Source organism: Mixophyes fleayi, chromosome 6 (genome assembly GCF_038048845.1).
Source record: "Mixophyes fleayi isolate aMixFle1 chromosome 6, aMixFle1.hap1, whole genome shotgun sequence".
Lineage (NCBI taxonomy): Eukaryota > Metazoa > Chordata > Amphibia > Anura > Limnodynastidae > Mixophyes > Mixophyes fleayi.
This window is the reverse complement of record NC_134407.1, coordinates 222,428,167-222,454,317: the sequence shown is the minus strand read 5'-3', so window position 1 is coordinate 222,454,317 and position 26,151 is coordinate 222,428,167. Positions and strand designations below refer to the sequence as shown.

General features: G+C 43.1%; 1 protein-coding gene across 1 annotated transcript in view; it reads right to left on the bottom strand.

The window, feature by feature from the left end:
* Positions 1 to 1,667: 1,667 nt before the first annotated feature.
* Positions 1,668 to 26,151, bottom strand: part of LOC142095290 (uncharacterized) — a 37,641-nt gene continuing 13,157 nt past the window's right edge. The window contains exons 2-3 of the mRNA XM_075178241.1: positions 10,135 to 10,181; positions 1,668 to 9,360 (exon numbers count right to left, since the gene is read on the bottom strand). Of these exons, the coding sequence (XP_075034342.1) occupies positions 7,658 to 9,298 (1,641 nt within the window). The 5' untranslated portion in view covers positions 9,299 to 9,360; positions 10,135 to 10,181 and the 3' untranslated portion in view covers positions 1,668 to 7,657. The remainder of the gene's footprint in view (positions 9,361 to 10,134; positions 10,182 to 26,151) is intronic.

The following is a 26,151-nucleotide window of genomic DNA, read 5'->3' as shown; positions in this document are numbered from 1 at the left end:
GGTAGTTCTGTCAAAGGAAAAGCCGATGTTTGTGTATTTTATTAGACAATGAGGTTTCACGGGTGGTAGAAGATCCAGTTAGAGGGGGATCTCTTCTGGACTTGGTCCTAATATGACTGATAATAAGTTATTATATAGGTGAGAGGGGAATAAACGGAACAGGTATCACAACATGGTAATATTTGACTTAAAATCAGCCCTGTTCATAGATAGATTTTATTATTTTATGCCTGAATATATTTCTCTGATTAATGATAATGTGAATCATTTTAAGAATTATGAATAGAAATTATGATTTTATTATAATCCACACTAATTAATATACAAGAACTGTGGAGTGCCCACTAAGTAAGAGAACCTTATCCCTTTCTTGTATATTTGTGAATGCACTTTGTCTCTAGGGGTAGCGCCCTCTGCTATAACTAATAAGGAATTATACTGTCATTAGGTGTTATCTTCCTGAGCATATTCTGAGCAGATGAATTCACATTAATATTAATATTTCACTCTTACATCCATTATAGATAATTCTGTGCGGAGATTTCACGTCTCTTTTCTTTTATAAGTCTCAGATACACCTACATTACCTGAGGGACTAATAATCCTCTTCTACTAATAACCTGCAGCCAATACATATTATTATATAATGACTAAAACCGGCTTTGTCACTTACCAGGAAAGATGTAAATTACACTATCACTAGCTCTACTTATGGAAGTATTATATCTGTTACATCTTCTTTATTAAATAAACTCTCTATTGAGCCTATAGACCTCTCCTATTACTTCCTGAGACAACATCACATTTACTCAGTTTGATATAAAGAAAAAACTGGAGAGATAAATATAGAATAAAAACGACACTACAAGAACAGTATATTTTCTCAGGTGAGGCTTTTCTCACCCCTCTGCTGAGCCTATTATGGCATCTTTGAGCTGGTCACATTCCCACATTAATATCAGTGATATGTTTATGCAGAACCCACACAAATTATCCCTTATTTTTTCAGAAGACTTTGAGTTTTCAGAAAAACCTTTACTCTGCTTATATCTCCTGACACGGCAAAAAAAATCTACCCAAAATTTATAAAAGTTTTTTATTTAATTAAAAGCAAAATCAAATGTGTGATTTTTTGTTATAAACACCATAAGTTCTTGCTTTGACATTAATACATCTTATCACAGTAAATTTTGTACTTGAAAATAATGAATCATTTTTTGCTAATTTACACTGTCTTGAAGGAAATACATAACATGTTTAGGAATAATCTGGGTAGCCCAACAAGGCATAGCATTGTAAAAATTAGAAAACATACAGCATCAAAGGTGGTTTATCCTGAGTTTATTGAAGCCAGAATGGGGTACAGGATTGGTGAGTTTTATTTTTCCCCTTTGAAGTCCATGAGCGCAGAGGACGAGTGAAACTTTAAGGATTGGGTTAAACAATAAATCCTTTATTACAATATCCAACTGTTCAGTTTTACAGAAACACTGTACTCAGCAAAACAGCGAATAGGAAATGTATCTATTACTGTATCAGACGTCTGTGCGCTCTGGGGGAAGTGATGTATTTCCTGCACTACTCTCACATGAATCAGTTACATGATGTTATGTATCCAGACAGTGAATTACATGCAATATTTTGTTAAATGAGAAGCAGTGTTTCAATTGGCTTTTGTATTATCCTTATGTAAGTAATTGTTTCCCAATCATGAAATATTGACACTAATTTGTACTGATGATAACAGACACAGATTCAGGCAGATTTAGTATTTAACTTCAATTACAGGTTATCACACAGGTAAAAGTGTCTGTAATTAGTGAAAGAAATCCCATCACCAGGTAACGAACCAAACGTTCATACACTTCCCCCATGTGAAGAGTTATCAGGGCTCTTAACTTCAAAGTCCTCTGCAGAGATTTCACTGAACTTCCACCCAGCCCACATTACATATCAATCAGATGATGAGAAGATTACAGCAGATGGCTGCAGCACTACATGTAAACTTACATCATAAGAGGTATAAAAACAGAGTTAAATGTGTGTTTATTTCAGGTCAAAATCTATTTAGAAAATAACTTCTTACAACAACAAATCTAAATACCAGGTGTTTTATCATATCCTGTCTTGGTTTACAAGCTATACAAGTTTTTCTACAATTAACATTCTAATACAATGTTTATTAAAATCAGAATATATTGTCAAGTATATATAATTATAATTATGCCTGCACCTATCAATTAAAATGTAACATGTGTGGTAAAGCCTTGTGTTACATATATATGTATATAAGCTTAATGCAATGATCATTGTGAGCAAAAACTTCTTCTCTGACAGTTACTATAATAATACATCTCAGGAATGGAGCCTCAATGAATAGTTCAATTGGTAAGAACTGAATAATTGATATTGTGTATGCAGGCCCGGTGCTCCCATTAGGCAAGGTTAGGCACTTGCCTAGGGCGCTGGGCTCTGGAGGGCGCCACAGAATGGTAAATGACTTTAAAACTGTGCGGCGACCGCTGACCATACCTGTCACGGCCGCCGCACAGCATTCAGATGCACGGTGTAAGGAGAGGAGGGAGGAGGGCGGCGATTTTTGCGGGGGGGGGGGCGCCTATTTTGGAAAAATGCCTAGGGCGCCGTGGACCCTAGCACCGGCCCTGTGTGTATGACACGTTTCACCAAAATGGAAATAATGATGAGACAAGAATAAAACAACATCAATCATTGGTGTTTAAATTGAAACTGTAAAAACATAAAGAAAAAAAAAAATCATTATTCATGGTAAATACTGTTACTCATTTACATAATAATTAATAAAAAATAGACATCTTTATAAAAAGCTTGCTATACTAAGGCATTAAATTAACCCCCAGGGTGGTGACGATTTGACTACAGACATAGGGGTAAATGCATCATACTCCGGTTTCTTCAACTCACGGGAGTTCGGCGAGATGACAGCTAAAATTTAAAGCGGCGCTGCCTTGTAAAGGCAAGTTTCCCTTTACAAGGCAGTGCCGCTTTAAATTTTAGCTGTCATCTCGCCGAACTCCCGCAAGTTGAAGAAACTGGAGTATGATGCATTTACTCCATAGGGTATTCCAAGATATATGTAGATAACAGGGAATTCTGAGCTAGTGGTAAACTTTTTAGTGCATTTAGCAATTTCATTTAGAAGACTTGGTACCTTCACCTCAGCTCTGCAGGGGATGTTATGAGGAGCGCTGGATGTGAGGAGCGCAGGATATGAGGAGCGCAGGATGTCAGGTGTGCTGGATGTGAGGAGCGCAGGATGTGAGGAGCGCAGGATGTCAGGTGTGCTGGATGTGAGGAGCGCAGGATGTGAGGAGCGCAGGATATGAGGAGCGCTGGATGTGAGGAGCGCAGGATGTCAGGTGTGCTGGATGTGAGGAGCGCAGGATGTGAGGAGCACTGGATCTGAGAACCGTTGGATGTGAGGAGTGCAGGATGTGAGGACCGTTGGATGTGAGGAGTACAGGATGTGAGGAGCGCTGGATGTGAGGAGCACTGGATGTGAGGAGCGCAGGATATGAGGCGCGCTGGATGTGAGGAACGCAGGATGTGAGGAGCACTGGATCTGAGAACCGTTGGATGTGAGGAGTGCAGGATGTGAGGACCGTTGGATGTGAGGAGTACAGGATGTGAGGAGCGCTGGATGTGAGGAGCACTGGATCTGAGAACCGTTGGATGTGAGGAGTGCAGGATGTGAGGACCGTTGGATGTGAGGAGCGCAGGATATGAGGAGCGCTGAATGTGAGGAGCGCAGGATGTGAGGAGCGCAGGATGTCAGGTGTGCTGGATGTGAGGAGCGCAGGATGTGAGGAGCGCTGGATGTGAGGAGCGCAGGATATGAGGAGCGCAGGATGTGAGGCGCGCTGGATGTGAGGAACGCAGGATGTGAGGAGCACTGGATCTGAGAACCGTTGGATGTGAGGAGTGCAGGATGTGAGGACCGTTGGATGTGAGGAGTACAGGATGTGAGGAGCGCTGGATGTGAGGAGCACTGGATGTGAGGAGCGCAGGATATGAGGAGCGCAGGATGTCAGGTGTGCTGGATGTGAGGAGCGCAGGATGTGAGGAGCGCAGGATGTGAGGAGCGCAGGATATGAGGAGCGCAGGATGTCAGGTGTGCTGGATGTGAGGAGCGCTGGATGTGAGGAGCGCAGGATATAAGGAGCGCAGGATGTGAGGCGCGCTGGATGTGAGGAACGCAGGATGTGAGGAGCACTGGATCTGAGAACCGTTGGATGTGAGGAGCGCTGGATGTGAGGAGCGCTGGATGTGAGAACCGTTGGATGTGAGGAGTGCAGGATGTGAGGACCGTTGGATGTGAGGAGTACAGGATGTGAGGAGCGCTGGATGTGAGGAGCACTGGATGTGAGGAGCGCAGGATATGAGGAGCGCAGGATGTCAGGTGTGCTGGATGTGAGGAGCGCAGGATGTGAGGAGCACTGGATCTGAGAACCGTTGGATGTGAGGAGTGCAGGATGTGAGGACCGTTGGATGTGAGGAGTACAGGATGTGAGGAGCGCTGGATGTGAGGAGCACTGGATGTGAGGAGCGCAGGATATGAGGAGCGCAGGATGTCAGGTGTGCTGGATGTGAGGAGCGCAGGATGTGAGGAGCGCTGGATGTGAGGAGCGCAGGATATGAGGAGCGCAGGATGTCAGGTGTGCTGGATGTGAGGAGCGCTGGATGTGAGGAGCGCAGGATATAAGGAGCGCAGGATGTGAGGCGCGCTGGATGTGAGGAACGCAGGATGTGAGGAGCACTGGATCTGAGAACCGTTGGATGTGAGGAGCGCTGGATGTGAGGAGCGCTGGATGTGAGGAGCGCAGGATATGAGGAGCGCAGGATGTCAGGTGTGCTGGATGTGAGGAGCGCAGGATGTGAGGAGCGCAGGATATGAGGAGCGCAGGATGTCAGGTGTGCTGGATGTGAGGAGCGCAGGATATGAGGAGCGCAGGATGTCAGGTGTGCTGGATGTGAGGTGTGCTGGATGTGAGAACCGTTGGATGTGAGGAGCGCTGAATGTGAGGAGCGCTGGAAGTGAGGAGCGCTGGAAGTGAGGAGAGCTGGATGTGAGGAGCGCAGGATGTGAGGAGCGCTAGTTGTGAGGTGCTCTTGATATGAGGTACAATGAATTCAGTTATTATAAAAATATTGATAATTAAAGCAGGTAAGAAGCACTAAATTTTAAAAATGTTATGGCTTACCAGCAACTGACATGAGCTTTTAGCGCAGATGGTGCAGATGGTAGAGGTCGTCACCTATAGCAGCCTCCTTCCCCATAGAGTTGCACTCGCTGGTACTCAGATGGCCACGGTGCTTAACTCTAGTGTAGTAAAAGCTTATGTTCAATCACCCTAGCACAGTGGTTGGAGGCAGTGGACCCAGCGACACAGCACACGGATAGCCAGGACAGGCCAGAGTTCGATGATCAGAAGCAAGCAGGGTAGTCGCAGACAGGCCAAAAGATCAGGGCTGGTAGGTAGCAGGGAAAATCCAGACATAGCCAAAGGTCAGGGGCAATCACAATTCAAGCAGGTGCAGAAACAAGCCAAGGGACACAAAAGGAGCCAATCAGAACAGGCAGAGCATCCACAGGAAACAAGTAGCATGTCAGCAAATGTGTGGCACAAACGCTATAATCAGCAGGGAGGCTAAGCCCTTAAATGCTGAAGGGGACCAATCAGAGGGCAGAACATCAGCTTCCCTAACCAGCTGCAGGAGGCTGTTTATTAATTAGTAATCGGCGCACACCCCAGCTCTCCGGCTAATTGCTGGGGCAAGGCGGCAGAGGAGAGAGTAGAGCGGCCAGCAACAGATCCAGCTGAGTCCTTGAGGCTAGCGCAGTGGCTCAAACAGATAACAGTTATTTTTAAGAATGATTACTGACCCCGAATATGAGTGTGCTAGCTTCATCAAGGAATGGTTAGACTAACATGGGATAACAAAAGCTATTATTTGTGCAAAGAATTCAAGGTCCATGATTATTGGTATGATATGTATAAATACAATGAGTTGTGTTCTTACTGATGCTCAACCTTTCTAAACACAATCTACTGCCTTATTGTACTCCTGGAAGAAGTAAAGTCAGGTATAGTTATAGTAATATGTCCAGGGGTGCACGCAGGATTGTCAGGGGGGTTGTTTCCCCCCCTAACCCAAAAAAAAAACAAGCAAAAAAACGCGAGAGAGAGCAGCAGCTCCGTTTCGGCAGCACTGTCCTATACAGCAGCCGTGGCGCTGTCAAAGAAGCGTCCGTGGCGGTGCTGTATACACTACAGCACCGCCGCAGCTGCTGTATAGGACAGTGCCGCTATGGTGGCCACTTAGTTAGCGCAGGGGGGGGTTTGTGGAGACTCAGAAACCCCCCTGCGTGCGCCACTGATGTCAATCAAATATTTGACCGAATTCTATGGAAATAATCTTCATGTGGTGACATCTAGTGGACTTTGCGGGTATGACAGGAACCTATAATGTTAGAAACTTCAGTTACTTAAAATATCAGACTAAGGCATAGATCAACTTCTAGGGGCTGGTTTAGAATTATGTGTATAATCTGCAGCCGAGCAGACCATGTTGTACTGTAAGGAAAATAACAAACATGTTTGCATGCAGGGCAATTAGCTATTGCTCAATTTATGCATTTAGCTGCCATATGTGATGTTCTGTCTTAGCACTTTATAACCACTTAATACAAGGCAGATTAATTTATCCAATTGTAGCTAATCCCAGTTATTCTCTGTATGCTAATGTTATGCCATTTATTCTTAATAACCATTTTAACAAAACATTTTAAAGACATCAGCAGCAGCTATTTACTTTGGGTTATCTGTATCACAGTATTAATTACACAATGGTGTAATTTACTTATATCTACCAGCTACAGAAAAAGCAAATCTTATGCACAAGAATCACATAAGATATAATAAAGGAAAACCCCCCATTACAGTTGGATTCTGTGTCTGATAAATCTGGTGCAGATGTTTGTACTGATCCAGCTGGGAGACTTTACTGACTACCGACCATTGTGTCTGCTGTAGATACAAATAGCAACACTGTCTACCTCCAGAGGTTTTACCTGATACTGTAAATACAAATAGCAGCAATGTCTACCTCCAGATGTTTTACCTTATAATGTAAACGTCATACAAAATATTTGTTTACTCAATACTGAAATGTGTTTGGAATTTCCTGTCTTTCTATCCCGAACAACTGTCCAGACAAACACTGTAATAAAACAACATTGCCACCTATTTGTACTAGTAATACTGTCACATATAGCAGGAGAAGGTTTATAGAAGAAGGTAAATAAATGTGTGTTATGATCAATATCCTTGAATAAAACATTAGAGGTATTTGGAAAAATAGCCCAACCCAGAAAATTAAATCCTTTACTACTATATAACATATTAAAATGATTTGTTACCAATTCAATCTAGAAATAGGGACAGAATGTAAATAATGAGTTTTATATAGTAAATATGTGACACCATAGATCTGATGATAAAATGACGTCTTCCCTGTATATGAGAGTGTAGTGGTCTGGACTATACACCCGTATGACCACATCTTACTGGTATCTTCTCTCATTATGCTGGTTCTTGTAGTTTGCTCCTGTTGTAAATCAGGGTAGATTACTTTTTACCCAGCTGCAGAGGGAAGAAACCATTTCCTTTGCTTTCTTTAAATTATGATTTGGCATCTTCTGGATCTCCTGTAACATCTCCTCCTGCTCTCTGACCTCCATCAGTGACTTGATTCTCTCCAGATACCCTGGTTTGGCTTCTTGTTCCTCACTCTGTTTCATCAGATCAATGTAATCTGTGATTGACAGCTGGTTTGGTATTAGAGCGATTTCATGGAGATGATTCAGACTCTGAGTTGATTTATAAATGAGTAAAAACATTGCATCTGTCACAAGGTCATATTCCTCTTTTAGTTTTTTAAAAATCTTTTCTGCAGTCATCACCTCTCCAGAAGCTGCTTCATATTTATTTTTCAGCTGATCATAGGATCTTTTCTCTTTTTTAGTCACATATTCCCACTTATATCTTTCATTGGTATGATCCCTCCAGGCACATTCACCTGGGCATTGTGTACAGTGTCCATTCTTCATAGCATCACACAACCTCTTCATAAAGTTAAAAGGAATTCTGCAGAGATCGTCACATGTAAATATGCACTTTGAGCAATTTGTTGTGTTGTTATTTACCTCTCGCTTTTCTGGGACAGTTATATTTACCTCATACTCAAAGTGTTTATTTTCCGCCATTAGATCCTTGTTCTGCTGCAGAGCTTCCTTTGTTTTCCTTATTTCATCCAGTTTCATTAGTCCAGCCTTTATCTGTGTCTGTAAGGACTGCAGAGTAATCTGAAGCTGTTTCCGTTCCCTGAGGACTTCCTTGGTCAGCTTCAGACTTTTGGTTTCTATTGTACTCAGGTCACTGAAAAATGTTTTCATACTCTCTACCCCCATGTTCCAGCACATTTCATTAATACTGATATTTCTCATCTGATTGTTGGCAAATAAAGCTGAATTGTTGTACTTGAAGTAAATGGGGTCACCATTACTGTTCACAGGGCAGGGGATGTCAGCATCCTTAATACCCTGTAATACTGTTGGCATCTCCCCATCTGAGAAGGTGATGTGAAAAAATATGTTGTCTTTGATATCTTTTCCAAAGATAGAAAAAACAGAATTAAATATATATTTCTGGGTAGGTGTCAATCGAGCCAAAGCAGCCTGAACTACAAAGCACACAGCATCGATCTGATCAATGCCACTGTCAGCTGTAAATAATGCATGGATGTACTCTGTTGTCTTCATTTCCTGTTCTGTTCCTTCCGTTCCTCCAAATCCTGGTGTATCTATCAAGGTGATGGAATAGGGGATTTTGTACGCACTGTCATGATTCATCTTATAGGCTGTAACCTCAGAGGTTTGACTGTGAGCTTGAGATGTATCTGTAACTTCATGTACAAGTTTGTACCTAAAGTCATCTTTCCATTCCACACCCAGGATGTAGTTGGCCATTACATTGATCAGTGTTGTTTTTCCTGCTCCAGTAGCTCCTACTAATAGAATCACTTTATTAGGTATATGATGGTTTTCTTTTCCAAAGTTGTACTTACGAAATCCAGATTTGCAAAGATCCACTTTCAGCCGATATACTGAAGGTTTTCCTTCTGCCTTTTCATTTATTATTGTGCTATTTTGTTTGATAAGTTGATGATTGATATTCAAGGATGTTTCTTTTGTTGCCATGACTACAGTCTCATCACTTGGAGCACTGACTTCGGAGTTCCCAGATTTTGTTGAGCCCTGGACTAGAGAAGGGGAAACATTAACACAAATCATTTTTCGGATCAAAACAGCCCAAAGCATTCAATCTTAATCAGTATTTCAATTGCAAGTCAAACGATGTCCTCTACTTATTACAATATGAATCTACAGTAATATGTTGCTGTGTGTCAGACAACTAAGCACTTCAATAAGTGGATATAAGAACATTTTTGGATTATTAAGAGGGCTATTTACTATTTGGTGATAGAACACATTTTCTATTGCCGCTTATCACATTAGCATGAGAACTCATTGTGCAGTAGAACTTTAAAAACTGACTATGGCTTTCAGTTCCACTTATCAAAAAATAAAATGAAAATAAATAGAAACTATATTTACAAATAAATATTATATAAATATATTTTCGGCTGATTAGCTCATAATAGTGACCGACTTGTATGACAGTCGTTGTATGGAGAAGCTTTATGTTCCCTGAGGTAACAGTTTATCTAAAATAAATGTATTGTGGATCTATAAACTGTCTATGAGGCTTCCAACAGCTGCAATATGGAATTTGAAGTTTTGCTGTATGTGGATAGTAACTACCATCCTTTCTATTGTATAGTGTAAGATCATTATGTTTGTTTTATTTGTTTCCCAGCCCTACTTTGTCCTATAGTGAAAGCTCTGACTTGTGTGTCTGTTTTATATGTGCCAATATATCTATTTTGCTATCTTCCTCTCTTTATGTATAGCTGTTGATTTTTTTATTTATGTGTACTTGTGATGTCTTTGTGTGTTTGATGTATTTTTCTTACCTCACTGTGCTTCCTTTGCTTGTTGCTAGAGGGCAGCGTTACTCAGTCTGAAATTGAAAACAAGCAACTGTAAGTTCCGAAACAAATCAAACCCCTACCTATAAACGCCAAACAACTTCATCCCCCTCACAGACAACCTGAAACAAGCCCGTCCCTTCCTACAAAGCTCAAATCAAGTCCGGCCACTTTCTAGAGAAGCTCAGAACAATCTCTGCCCATGGTGGGGGAAGTGGGGAACAGACGTCATTTTAGGCTGATTTTCTTGCTAATGAGAATCATACAGACAGAAATGGAACATTTAAGATATTGAACAATATAAAACTTACAATTTTAAAAAAAGACAACAGAACTAATTATAACAAAACTATTTCCTTATTAAATTAAATAATACAACAATTAAAATTACATAGCTGCAACAGATTTGAATATATTATGTGACAGAAGCACTGGGAAAGTGCTGAATGGTAGATGTTTATGTCCCAGGTTTTCTACCTTGAGTACATTAAAACCCCAGGGAGATTGATTGTGTGTGTGTGGGAAAAGCTTCCCAAAGGGTGTTTCTCAGTAGTATGAAAAACAGGAGAGGGTCCCTGGGGTTATGGATGGAGAGTGAGGGTGGGGTCCATCCATTAGGCCCATTTTGGGTCTTTAGGGCCTCCAGTCTAAGAGTAGGCAGATTAGCATTTACAGCTGTGTGAGGACGTTGCTGAATTCTCAGAATAAATTTATATTGTCCAGTCCCATTGTAGAGGTTGCAGCAAAAGGCATTTACTTCTCACATTTTTAAGTTACAGAGATATAAAGCTCACAGCATTGCATAGAACCTGGTCCATCATGATTTCTAGTGGAGAGAGACCTCTGGGGGTAAATGTATGAAGCTCCCGATACTTCAACTCCGGCGTGTTCAGCGTGTTCGGCGAATAAATTTAAAGCGGCGTAAAGGGAAAGTTTAAAGCGCCGCTTTAAAGTTAACTTTATCTCAGCCTCTTTGGTAAAGCAATTCTCCATTCCCACCCGACCTTTGGAATAACCCATCTCTCTCATGGCCATTGATGGGGGTAAGAATTCTGAAGGATCTATTCTAGCTCGTACCTCTACTCTCCCTTTCAAGATTGGGGCACTTTATCAGAAGTCATTTCCTTTTTAGTGATCCAGAAAACTACCAACCAGGTCATTCTAGGACTTTTTTGGTTATGTCTCCATTCTCCCAACTTGGACTGGCAATCTGGCCATATCTTGTCCTGGGGGCAGTATTGCCATTCACACTGTCTTCAGAAGGTGGTTCTTAAAGACACTTTCAAGCCTCACAAGGTAATTCCCCTGTCACTTCTGCCTGTGCATTATCAGTCCTTCGCTGATGTCTTCTGTGAACAAGAAGCCACAAAATTACCCCCTCATAGAATTTGGAATTGCGGTAGTGACCTCATTCCTGGCAAACCCATTCCTCGAGGTTGTGTATATACTCTTTCCATCCCTGAATCTAATGCCATGGAGGAGTATGTTCAGGAAAACTTAAAAAGGGGTTTAATTCAAAGATCCTCCTCCCCCGCTGGTGCAGGCTTTTTTTTTGTAAAAAAGAAAGATGGGGGCCTTCGCCCCTGCATTGACTATAGATGCCTGAATGCCATTACCATGAAAAATCGATATCCATTGCCATTGATCTTGGAGCTATTTGATCGCATTAAAGGTGCCGTCATCTTTTCCAAGCTTGACCTCAGAGGAGTGTAAAACGACATTTGACACTTGTGACGGCCATTTCGAATATCTGGTCATGCCCTTTGGGTTATGTAATGCCCCTGCTGCTTTTCAAGGCTTTATGAATGAGTTCTTCCGAGAACTTTTGTATCAATTTATGGTCATATACTTGGACGATATCCTCATCTTCTCCAAAGACCTGGTATCTCATCGCAAACATGTGGTGCAGGTTCTGTCTCGTCTCAAAATGAATCGTTTATTCTGTAAACTGGAAAAGTTTGAACAGAAGCAATTACCCTTCTTGGGGTATATCATTTCTGGGACTCTAATACAGATGGACCCCACTAAGCTGAAGGCCATACTTGATTGGCCCCAACCTTCTGGTCTTAAAACTGCTCAACTATTTTCTACTTATTATCACCAGTTTATAAGGGGATACTCTACTTTGGTGGGACCCATAACGGCATTGACCAATAAGACTGCCAACGCCAAGGTGTGGCCGTCTGAAGCTGCCGAAGCTTTTAGTACACTTACGGCTCTCTTCTCCTCAGCTCCCATTCTTCAACAGCCTGATTGCTTACGCCCTTTCTTTCTTGAAGTGGATGAGTCATCTGTTGGCACTGGAGCTGTACCATCACAGCGAGATTCCTCTGGCAAACTCCATTTAGGTGGATTCTTTTCTCGTCACCTATTACCGGCTGAAAAAAATTATGGTATTTGCGATAAGGCGCTCCTGGCCATTAAATTGGCCCTTTCTGAATGGAGGAATCTCCTGGAGGGGACACAATTTCCTATAACTATCTATACTGATCACAACAATTTGTTATACTTACATAAAGCCTGCTGCCTGAATCCTCTGCAAGCAAGATGGTCTCTATTCTTCTCCAGCTTTGATTTCAACATCACCTTCCGTTCTGGATCTAAAAATCTCAAGGCAGATGCCCTATCTCGCTCATTAGATCTAGCTAACGCGGAACCATTAGAGGAGAGTAAACTCATTCTGGACCATAGCTGTATTCTAGCGGTTACACACCTTAACAGAAGTTGTCCTCCAGGCAAGACCTTCATTTCCTCTCATCTTCATACCAAACTCCTACGATGGGCTCATTGTTCTCTCTTTTCTGGCCATGCTGGCATTCGCAAGACTTTGTATTTGTTATCTTGAAATTACTGATGGCCTTCCTTACATGATGATGTAAAAAGATTTGTTTCAGCCTGTTCCGAATGTGCACAACACAAAACTTCTCGTAGGAGGCCTTACGGACACTTGATTTCGTTACCTGTTCCTGAGTATCCCTGGTCTCAAATTTCATCACAGCCCTTTCTCCTTCCAGATAATGTACAGTTATTTGGGTTGTAACCGATCGCTTCTCTAGAACAGCCCATTTTATTCCTCTCAAAAATCTCCCGTCTTCCTCCTCATTAGACGATATTTTCATTAAGGAGATACTCCGTCTCCGTGGTTGTCCTCAACACATTGTTTCCGACCGAGGATCCCAGTTCATATTAAGGTACTGGAGGGCTTATTGTAACAAATCTGGAATCAAACTTGAATTTTCCTCCGCGTGCCACCCTCAGTCCAATGAATTGACTGAGAGAACTAATCAGGAGTTAGAGAAATTCTTAAGGATGTATGTTTCGGCTAATCAAGATAACTGGGTGGATCTTCTCCCATGGGCTGAGTACGCCCACAATAATCATTTCCACAAGGTCATTTCCAACTCTCCTTTCTTTGTTCTATATGGCTGTCACTCTAGACTACCCATCTTCTCTCAGATATCTTCTTCCGAGGTTCTGGCAGTGGATTCTTTATTTTGCAACGTTTCACACATCTGGGAACAAGTCAAGATTAATTTGGAGAGATCTGCCATCGTTCTAAGGAATATTACGATAAGAGGAGAAAGCAGGTCCAAATTTGGCTATGTGAGACAGGGTATGGCTATCCATCCAAAACATCCGTTTGAGAGTTCCTAGTAAGAAAATAGCTCCAAAGTTCATTGGGCCTTTTGCAATTTTGGAGGTCATCAATCCAGTAACCTTTAGGTTAAGTCTGCCCTGTTCCCTGTGTATACCTAATGTTTAACACGTTTCCTTGCTGAAGCCAGTGGTCACCAACAAATTTCCCACTCCTTCCAGAATACCTCCTCCTAATGTTGATCAGGACGATATTGAAAATGAGGCAAAACAGATTTTAGACTCGTATATACAGAGATTCCTTACAATTCCTGGTGGACTGGAAGGGTTAATGTCCTGAGGAATGCTCCTGGGTTAGAGCTTCTGACCTGCTCAAACTATTTCATAAGACATTTCCTATGAAGCCTTTTAGGTGCTCGGAGACCACCCTTAGGGTAGAGGGTACTGTCACAGACTTACCTCTTCTCCCTCCAGCACTGCCCGTTCTCGATGTCAGAAGCTGTGCTTCCGTGTTTGTGTGGTCACATGACCGAAACTCTGGGCGGGGAATTCAAACTTACCTATTTAATCTTAACTCTGACACTCAGTTGGTGTCAGAGCAACTTTTATGCTTCCTGGCTCTTGATTCCTCGTGGATCTCTGTGATTCTCTGTTCCAGTCCTGATTCTAGTGTACCAACCCAGCTTGTTGACTCTTCTCCATTGTTATATTGTGCCCCTGACCTGGCTTGTTTGACGTGGCTTCTGTCTCATTTCTTGTACCTCTACCGCCTGTCTGTGTACCGAACATGGAAATCTCTCACACCGAGTCTGCCCGCTCATTCTGTACTGTGTTTGCCCAATTGTGTACCAGTCCCGGCTGTCCGACTACACTTCCTACATGCTCACCCTCTCCGCTAATATTACATCTTGAGGCGGACCAGAGATACGCGAGCTTCGTGCTCCTGGCAGCTAAGCTAAGCTGTCCATGAAGATCAAGAAGCTACAATCAAATTGCTGGAAGATCTGACAGCTCATTATGGAGTGTCCAAAGAGATCCAATCAGACAATGGAACTCATTTCACTGGCGAGCAAGTCAAGTAATGGGCAGCTGATCGGGAGTGTACTGGTTGTACCACATTCCCTATTATCCACAAGCAGCAGGCCTAATTGAACGGATGAATTGGCTCCTGAAGGACCAGATTAGAAAGAGAACGCCCATGCATACTTTGATGGGACAAGGTTCTTCAGGATGCACTATGTTTGTTGGATGAAAGATCAGTGGGAGGGGACATATCATCTTTTGAAATATTATTGACTCTTCCAATTCCTAGGCCTCCACATGCTGTAATCATACGTACAAAGAGACATTTAGATGTCAGTCGTCAACATACCATTTTACTTTATTCACATTTACAGAAACATATAGTGCAGATATGCCTTCATGTGAATATAGAGATAAAGGGGTGGTTGGTTTGGTTTTTGCTACATTACAGGTGGAGGACAGTAAGGTTCTGTATTTCATCCCTATGCACAAAATACTGAAATCATGTGAATGGGAACATAGAGCTGAAGAGGATGAGACAGGGTTACAAGAGGGAAAGCCCATAGGCTATTTAATGGTTATGTCCTAATCATTGCATATCTTTTAAGAAATTGAATACTCAATACCTGGTGGGAAGGTTTGGGTGCTCCCTGCAGGACAGCAGACAGAGAAGCCGAAGGGAGAAATTGTGGCTCAAGATTTAGGACACACTTTTTATGTATTACTGGAAGGTGATAATAATCCTGTCTATTTTCCTTCCCACAGGTTGTACCACAGAACTACATAATGGCAGGTGATTGGAGAAGAGGTCCTTGGTTTTATCCTGTGATATGCTGTGTGAGTGCCGGTCTCTTGCTGATAATGATGGGTATCACCTATGGAGCAGAAAGTCTAGTGGGGTATATAAGTGTAATAGAAGAAGAACTGTACTCTCCTAATAACTTGAATTTTGCATTGTATGGTGGCAGAGGAAAGAGAGATGCAGCAGTTAAAAACTGTGAGAATTGAGTCACCTGTGGAGAAATGCAATTGTCTATACTGTGGTCTTCATCCTGAAAAGCGTTGCACACAGTGGTGCCAAGACCCACAAAACAAACAAATGAGACACCCGAACACTTTGTTTACACAATGACTACTGCCAAAATATTACCTGTGAAAAGAGTACATGGTGAACTCTACTAAGTACCAATATCGACATAATACACCCATAAAAGTGAAGGTGGTTTGTGACAGACCAAATGACCACTGAACGCCATTTTGTTGTTTTTATACTTTTATACTTTGGGCAGCACGGTGGCTAAGTGGTTAGCACTTCTGCCTCACAGCGCTAGGGTCATGAGTTCAATTCCCAACCATGGCCAAATCTGTGTGGAGTTTGTATGTTCTTCCCGTGTTTGCGTGGATTTCCTCCGGGTGCTCCGGTTTCCTCCCACACTCCAAAAACATACTAGTAGGTTAATTGGCTGCTATCAAAATTGACCCTAGTCTCTCTGTCTGTGTATATTAGGGAATTTAGACTGTAAGCTCCAATGGGTCAGAGACTGATGTGAATGAGTTCTCTGTACAGCGCTGCAGAATCAGTGGCGCTATATAAATAAATGGTGATGATGATTTTATGTGTATGTTACAAAAAATTTATCTAACCAAGGTCGAGACATCTCCACATATTTTGCTAGGTTGCTGTCTCAGATGTTTGCTTCACGTGTGCAGGAATGTATTCTTCATATCAGTAATGTACCAATAGAGAGTCTGAAAATCATGTTTGTACCGTTAAATGTAGGTGAGTTCTGGGACCCTTTGTCTTCTGATTATAAAAGCTGGAATGGAGCCAGACAGGTTTCAGCCTCACGACCAGACCTGTCTACAGAAGGTGTCGGATTTTATCTTGATTATTTTTCCAGCTTTCCTAACAGAAAGTCGGGGCCCTGGAATTTGGCTGTTGCTTGAACATATTGCTGAGATTCAATATTGGCAACTAAGTATTTAATTTACTCTCACTTTATATTTTATTCACTGTAAGTAAACAACACACTTGTTGCGACCCCTGGTGTCACATGTTAACTACTTGTTACCTGAAGCTGATTGTTTCCACCTGGAACACCCTTATCGGTCTAGGTAAGGCCATGGACACACTTATTGATGGATTTTATCGTGGATCTACCCTGGATGTTGGGTCATAACACCATCTGAGTTTGTGTCACTCACCGGACTGTGAGTGCCATTTCCCGTGTGTTCAGGAACCGTGGCCGTCCGCCATCCTGAGGGTCTGCGCATGTGCAGCCCTTATCAAACCTTCAGTACCTGTTGCTTTTATTTGATTGGATGATCAGGCAACCCTCCCTATTTAAACCACCTGTGATCATTACCTGGTTGCCTGATCTTGGAGTCTCATTCCCCATGAGCCTCTGAAGGTGTTCCTGTGTTTCCTCGTGTATTCAGCTCCAGCTGATTCCTGTTTACTGCTATTGTGGTTTCCAGACCACTTCAACTCTCCTGTGTTCATCGTGCCTGCACTCAGCTGATTCCTATCTGCTATTACTACCGGACTCCTGTTCGTTTCAACTCTCCTGTGTTCATCATGCCTGCACTCAGCTGATTCCTATCTGCTATTACTACCGAACTCCTGTTCGTTTCAACTCTCCTGTGTTCATCGTGCCTGCACTCAGCTGATTCCTATCCGCTGCCTCCGTTACTACTACAGAGTTCCTGATCGTCTCAACGCTCCTGTGTTTATCGTGTCAGCTCTCCGCTGCCTCCGTTACTACTACAGAGTTCCTGATCGTCTCAACGCTCCTCTGTTTATAGAGTCAGCTCTCCGCTGCCTCTGTTACTACTACAGGGTTCCAGACCACCTCTACTCTCCCGTGTTCAGCGTGCCTTCTCTCCGCTGTCTCCACCACTACTACTGGATACCAGACAGCCTCAACTCTCCCGTGTTCTTCATGTTTCCAGTTCCACTTACTACTGCTTCCTGAGTATTGCTTAGTGGATTCTGGATTACCTGCCGTGCGCTGCACCAACCTGATTACCGCTTCCACCCTCCAGTGGTCTCTCCTCCTGCCGGCCTTCAGCCGTTCAGGTATCCCTGCACATCTCTCTGACAGCCTGCTCTCCTGAACCGCGGTATGCATACTTTCCATTGACTTTGCTTTTGTATTGCATATCCATCTGGACTGAGTTGTGTTCTCCTCCGGAGTCTCCTATCCACTGAAGCTATTGTTACCATTGACTTTGTTTCCTATTGCCTGGATAGCTATTGTGACTTTATATACTTCAAGCAGTGCTTGTCAGTTATCGTTGTATTGTGGATATCATCGTGGGATCCAGTTCTGTGTTCCCCGTGTATACTCTGCTTTACATTCATCTCCTCGTGCCCCTCCTCACATATATATAACAGTGGTACAACTTGCTGACGCAGACCACTGACTCCTGTTCCCTGTGACACCAGTTTCAAGTATCCTCTCACATAAGCAGTGGTACAACTTGCTATACGCAGACCACTGACTTCCCCGTTACCTACCTTCACCTGGATTCCATTCCTTCACTATAGACAGCGGTACAACTTGCTATACACAGACCGCTGACTCTCACTACCTCCTCGCTACTCCTGGACATTCCTCCTCACTATAGCAGTGGTACAACTTGCTATACGCAGACCACTGACTTTCCGCACGTTTCCTTGTCCATCTGGTTCCTCGTGTACATTCATCTACTCATTACCAGTTGCTGCTAGTCATAGACTTTCCTCGAGCATTCTCTCACCATCTGCTGTTTCTCCTGTTCCGTTGTCACCCTGCTACCAGAGAACCATAGTACCAACTATATTACTCTGGTAAGTCCATCATCTGGTGATATCCTGGGCAAAGACTCCTAGTGCCCGTGACAGTAAGATCAGGCATGACAGACCCAGGTGCGGAACCTACAGCTAAAGAGATGCTGCAGCATCTGGTTACCCGTATTGAACAACAGGATGTTCGCCAACAACATTTGCTGCAATGTTACCAGGCGTTAGCCTCCCAAGGAACGTCTGTGCAAAATATCACAGCTACTGTTGATGCTCCTGTGCCTTCCTCCGTTTCCCCAGTGCCATCCCAGGTGTCTACTGCTTCCACGCTTCACCTGCCTACTCCGTCAAAATATGATGGAGACCCCAAAACATTCAGGGGTTTTCTAAATCAATGCTCAGTTCATTTTGAGCTTCAACCTTACAATTTCTCTACTCATCGTTCCAGAGTGGCCTATCTCATTTCCTTGTTTTCCGGACAAGCTCTCGCATGGGCTTCCCCTCTGTGGGAAAGAACTGATCCATTATTACAAGATAGTGCCAAATTTATTTCCACGTTTCGAAGTGTATTTGATGAACCTGGTCGTGTTATTTCCGCTGCATCCAGCATCCTCCGTCTACGTCAGGGTTCTCGTACTGTAGGCCTGTACGTCATTCAATTTCGGATATTAGCCTCTGAACTTCAGTGGAACACTGAAGCGTTAATTGCCGCCTTCTGGCAGGGGCTTTCTGATAAAATTAAAGATGCACTGACTACTCAAGAATTACCTACTTCTCTAGAAGATTTGATTTCTCTTTGCCACCGTGTAGACATGAGATTTCGTGAAAGAGAGTCTGAAAAAACAACTTCATTTAAAGCACCTCTTCGCTCAAGCCCTCAAGTTCGCCCAGTTTCATCTCCGGTGATACCCATGGAGATAGGTCGCTCCAAATTAACTTCAGAGGAGAGGGACTGAAGAGTAAAAGATAGACTTTGTATCTATTGTGCTGATTCTACTCATATGCTCAATTCATGCCCTAAAAAATCGGGAAATGCCAGGCCCTAACCAGTTCTGGAGAGGTGAAGTTAGGGTCCCTGGAGTCCTCTCCATGTTCTACGAAATTAAAAGTTTGTGCTTTTGATGTTACAGTTTCCTTTGCTACCAAATCCTTTAAGTCCCAAGCACTTATTGACTCTGGAGCTGCAGGAAATTTTATTTCTAAATCCCTTGTGAATCAATGGTCCCTACCAGTGATTACTTTTAAAATACCTATTACTGTGACTGCTATCGATGGATCACGCATTATTAATGGTCCTATCACCCAGAGTACGTCTCCAGTAACCCTTCAAATTGGTGTATTACACCAGGAAGAGATTTCATTTTTAATTCTTCCTGTTACTACCAGTCCTATTGTATTAGGCCTTCCATGGCTTCAACGTCACTCCCCTCAGATTGACTGGCACACTCCTCAAGTTACGTCTTGGGGGCCTGAATGTCATCATTGTTGCCTCTCTCAAGTCGTTCCTCTCAAAATACAGCAATCCTCCATTTCACCTTGTTCACCGGGACTTCCTCCTCAGTATGCTTCTTTTTCCGATGTATTTGATAAAACTCAGTCTGAACGTCTTCCTCCTCATCGTTCGTGGGACTGTCCGATTGATCTTCAACCTGGCAAGACTCCTCCCAGGGGACGTGTGTATCCACTTTCGTTACCTGAAACTCAAGCTACATCTGAATACATCCAAGAGAATCTCCAGCGAGGATTTATTCGACCTACTACCTCTCCCGCTGGAGCAGGGTTTTTCTTCGTAAAAAAGAAGGATGGGTCATTACACCCCTGCATAGATTTCCGTGGACTTAACGCCATAACTATCAAAAATCGGTATCCCATTCCATTAATTACTGAGTTATTTGATCGTATCAAGGAAGCCCGGATCTTTACCAAGTTGGATCTTCGTGGTGCCTACAATTTAATTCGAATCAGGTCCGGTGACGAATGGAAGACAGCTTTCAACACCAGAGACGGTCATTATGAATATTTAGTAATGCCCTTCGGGTTATGTAATGCCCCCGCTGTTTTCCAGGGTTTCATTAATGAGATCTTCCGAGACTTGTTATATGTTTGTGTCGTCGTCTATCTGGACGACATATTGATCTTTTCGCAGGACCTGCCTTCTCATCATCAACATGTGGCAGAGGTCCTTTCCAGACTCCGGAAAAATTCATTATTCTGCAAGTTAGAAAAATGTTCATTCGAGTTGCCCCAGATTCCATTTCTGGGATATATTGTCTCCGGAGTTGGTCTTCAGATGGATCCAGAAAAGGTGAATGCTGTGCTACATTGGCCTCAGCCAACTACTCTTCGTGCAATTCAGCGTTTTTTAGGTTTTGCCAATTACTATAGACGCTTCATTCAAGATTTTTCCTCGATTGCATCTCCTATTGTGGCCCTAACTCGTAAAGGGGCCAACACTAAACAATGGTCCTCTGAGGCTCTTCAAGCCTTCCAGTTTCTCAAAGAGTCCTTCTCCTCTGCTCCTGTTCTTCGACAGCATGATGTGACGCTTCCCTTCTTCCTAGAGGGAGATGCCTCTAATGTTGGTTTAGGAGCCATTCTCTCCCAAAGATCGGAGCAACAAAAATTCCATCCTTGTGCCTTTTACTCTCGGGGTCTTCTGCCTGCGGAGAAGAATTATACCATCGGGGACAAGGAGTGGCTGGCTATAAAAGTAGCATTAGAGGAATGGAGATATTTGTTGGAAGGAGCTCGTCATCCTGTGACAATTTTTACTGATCATAAAAATTTGTCATATTTACAGTCTGCTCAATGTTTGAATCCTCGTCAAGCAAGATGGTCTCTTTTCTTTTCTCGTTTTGAACTAATCATAACCTTCAAACCAGCTGCGAAAAATAAAAAAGCAGACGCCTTATCTCGAGCTTTTGTGACGTCCTCAGACGTTGAAGATGTTCCCAACCACTCTATACTAGACCCCAAATGTGTTTCTCTGGCTGCTTCTTCCACTAAGGTGCTACCATTTGGGAGAACCCTCGTGCCTCCTGCTCTTAGGAAGAAAATCCTTTCGTGGTTTCACTCTTCTCGTTTTTCTGGACACTCTGGTGAACGCAAGACCTTTGAAATTCTTTCTCGAAGTTACTGGTGGCCTTCTATGAGGAAAGATGTCAAAGATTTTGTGGCTGCGTGTGATTTGTGTTCCCAGTTCAAGACTCCCCGCAGAACTCCAGCGGGTTTGCTTCAACCACTACCCATTCCTTCCAAGCCGTGGACCCATATTAGTATGGACTTTGTTACTGATCTTCCTCCTAGTAAAAACTGTAATACTATCTGGGTAGTGGTGTACAGATTTTCGAAGATGGCACATTTCGTTCCTTTGAACGGTTTACCTTCTTCATCTACTCTGGCTGATTATTTCATCAAAGAAATCTTCCGTATTCATGGATGTCCTTCCGAGATTGTTTCAGATAGAGGAGTACAATTCGTTTCCAGATTCTGGCGGGCCCTCTGTAAGACCTTGGGTATCCGATTATCACTCTCATCCTCCTACCATCCTCAATCTAACGGACAAACCGAAAGGGTCAATCAAGATCTTGAGACTTTTATAAGGATGTTCTCTTCAGCCAACCAAGACAACTGGGTAGATTTGCTTCCATGGGCTGAATTCGCTCATAACAACATGTATCATGAATCATCTGCTAAAACTCCATTCTTTGTGGTTTACGGTCACCATCCGTCTTTTCCGGAATTTCCTGCCCTCCCTCCCACCCAAGTTCCTGCTGTAGAGACTGTTTGTCAGACCTTCAAAAATATTTGGTCTCAGGTCAAAAAATTTTAAAGAAAACATCTGCCAGATATAAGTCTTTTGCAGATAAAAAGAGACGGGCTATTCCACCACTGAAAATCGGAGATCGTGTTTGGTTATCAACCAAAAATATTCGTTTGAAGGTTCCATCTATGAAGTTCGCTCCTGGTTTTATTGGTCCGTATAGGATCATTCAAGTGATAAATCCAGTTTGTTTCAAACTTCTACTACCTAAGAACTTTCGTATTTCCAATGCCTTCCATGTGTCTTTGCTCAAACCTCTTATCATCAACCGTTTCTCGGTCCCTCCTTCAGCACCTCGGCCAGTTCAAGTTCATCAGGAGGAGGACTTTGAGATTACTCACATATTGGATGCAAAAATTTCGCGAGGAGTTCTTCGTTTCCTCGTTCATTGGAAGGGCTTTGGTCCTGAGGAGCGGTCATGGATCAAAGCAGAAGATCTCAATGCTCCAGCTCTTCTTAAGAAGTTTTATTCCAAGTTTCCGGACAAACCCGGTTTCAGGTGTTCTGTGTCCACCTTTAAAAGGGGGGGTACTGTCACTCACCGGACTGTGAGCGCCATTTCCCGTGTGTTCAGGAACCGTGGCCGTCCGCCATCCTGAGGGTCTGCGCATGTGCAGCCCTTAACAAACCTTCAGTTCCTGTTGCTTTTAATTGATTGGATGATCAGGCAACCCTCCCTATTTAAACCACCTGTGATCATTACCTGGTTGCCTGATCTTGGAGTCTCATTCCCCATGAGCCTCTGAAGGTGTTCCTGTGTTCCTCGTGTATTCAGCTCTGCTGATTCCTGTTTACTGCTATTGTGGTTTCCAGACCACTTCAACTCTCCTGTGTTCATCGTGCCTGCACTCAGCTGATTCCTATCTGCTATTACTACCGGACTCCTGTTCGTTTCAACTCTCCTGTGTTCATCGTGCCTGCACTCAGCTGATTCCTATCTGCTATTACTACCGGACTCCTGTTCGTTTCAACTCTCCTGTGTTCATCGTGCCTGCACTCAGCTGATTCCTATCCGCTGCCTCCGTTACTACTACAGAGTTCCTGATCGTCTCAACGCTCCTGTGTTTATCGTGTCAGCTATCCGCTGCCTCCGTTACTACTACAGAGTTCCTGATCATCTCAACGCTCCTGTGTTTATCGTGTCAGCTCTCCGCTGCCTCCGTTACTACTACAGAGTTCCTGATCGTCTCAACGCTCCTCTGTTTATCGTGTCAGCTGTCCGCTGCCTCCGTTACTACTACAGAGTTCCAGACCGCCTCTACTCTCCCGTGTCAGCGTGCCTTCTCTCCGCTGCCTCCACCACTACTACTGGATACCAGACAGCCTCAACTCTCCCGTGTTCTTCATGTTTCCAGTTCCACTTACTACTGCTTCCTGAGTATTGCTTCGTGGATTCTGGATTACCTGCCGTGCGCTGCACCAACCTGATTACCGCTTCCACCCTCCAGTGGTCTCTCCTCCTGCCGGCCTTCAGCCGTTCAGGTATCCCTGCACGTCTCTCTGACAGCCTGCTCTCCTGAACCGCGGTATGCATACTTTCCATTGACTTTGCTTTTGTATTGCATATCCATCTGGACTGAGTTGTGTTCTCCTCCGGAGTCTCCTATCCACTGAAGCTATTGTTACCATTGACTTTGTTTCCTATTGCCTGGATAGCTATTGTGACTTTATATACTTCAAGCAGTGCTTGTCAGTTATCGTTGTATTGTGGATATCATCGTGGGATCCAGTTCTGTGTTCCCCGTGTATACTCTGCTTTACATTCATCTCCTCGTGCCCCTCCTCACATATATATATAGTAGTGGTACAACTTGCTGACGCAGACCACTGACTCCTGTTCCCTGTGACACCAGTTTCAAGTATCCTCTCACATAAGCAGTGGTACAACTTGCTATACGCAGACCACTGACTTCCCCGTTACCTACCTTCACCTGGATTCCATTCCTTCACTATAGACAGCGGTAAAACTTGCTATACGCAGACCGCTGACTCTCACTACCTTCTCGCTACTCCTGGACATTCCTCCTCACTATAGCAGTGGTACAACTTGCTATACGCAGACCACTGACTTTCCTCACGTTTCCTTGTCCATCTGGTTCCTCGTGTACATTCATCTACTCATTACCAGTTGCTGCTAGTCATAGACTTTCCTCGAGCATTCTCTCACCATCTGCTGTTTCTCCTGTTCCGTTGTCACCCTGCTACCAGAGGACCATAGTACCAGCTATATTACTCTGGTAAGTCCATCATCTGGTGATATCCTGGGCAAAAACTCCTAGTGCCCGTGACAGTTTGAACCTTGGATCAAGCATAGTTGCCAAAATGTAGTGATCCAATTTCAAGATGCTGCAAACCCTTAGTACCTGGCGAAGTGAATAAAGAACTTGATCCACAAGGCCAAAATACTTTGCTGAATCACCAACTTTCATCTTCTCCTTCAATTTCACAAGCAACTTTTCCAGCAGTTTGATTAGGGGTATGACTTGTCTCAGGCTAGCAGTGTCTGAGCTCACTTCATTTGTTACAATTTGAAAGGGTTTCAGTAGCTTGCATAAAACTGTAAGGATTCTCCATTATGCTCCCTCTCCCAATCTCATGGTTTGCTGTGTAGGTTTTGATGGCTTGTTGCTGTTCCTCTAGTCGCTGAAGAAAATGAAGTGTGGAATTCCACTTTGTTACTACTTTTTGCTTCAGTTGGTGTCATGGCAGATGACATTCTTCTGCAGCCGCTGCAATGTTCTATATGCGGTCGTGGAATGTCTAAAAAGGCCAGAAAATTTATGGGCCACAAAAAGCATCTTCTGCACTAACCTCTAATTTTTTAATAAATTCTGCACCACCAAGTTGATTGTGTGCAAAGCAAGGTACGTGGTGAAATTCATCAATTTGTAAGGCACACACAATGTTTTCTCCATTATCGGCAACGAGGAATCCTGAGGAGAGTCTTAGCAGGGTGAGCCATTTTGCTATCACATTCCTGAGTTTTTCCAAAAGATTGACACCAGTTTCTGTGTGAAACTAGCGATATACAGAGTAGCTTACCTGTGAATGACCTGGCAGTTAGTGCTAGGTCTACTATGCAGAAAGGATGAGGAGGATGATGGTGAAGCTACTGGTGCTGCTGCTGATGGCGATACACCTATCCAGAGGGCTGTCACGGTCATATAGTCTTTGTTTTGACCACTTATCCACATATAGTTAAGTGGACTGTGGACTGTCAGTACAATGGCATTTTCTAGGGACTGAATGACTTTGTGCTGACCCTCACAAACAACCTTCTTTAAAAATACACAAGGGTTACTCAGGCGCTAAGAATCATAAAAAATGGCATATAATGATGGATCGCAGCTCCCTAAAACAGATATCCAAACTGTCAATATAACATATAAAAAAAAAGAAAAAAAAAGGGGCGCAGTTTCCAACAATATTATTTATTATTCCATTGGAATGAAATATATAAAACAAATAAAATATGAGTTAATACTCTATAGATCCAACTGCACTTCAGGCGCAGTGGAAAAACTCTTAATAACAAATGTTACACACTAATTGGCATTCTCATTCTCAGAAGTTAGATTAACTAGCAATTGAATGCATCCGGAGATGGAATTAGTAGATGTAGATATCCGCTGCAGTAAGTAAGACACTGGGAATCTTATACCATAGAAAAATAACAGTCAGTCTTTTGTGTAGGCATAAAGAAATTCCCTTAAACTTTTTCAGATATTCAGCAGCCCAATCGGCATGTAAGTATACGCTGAAACAATATTAGAACAAG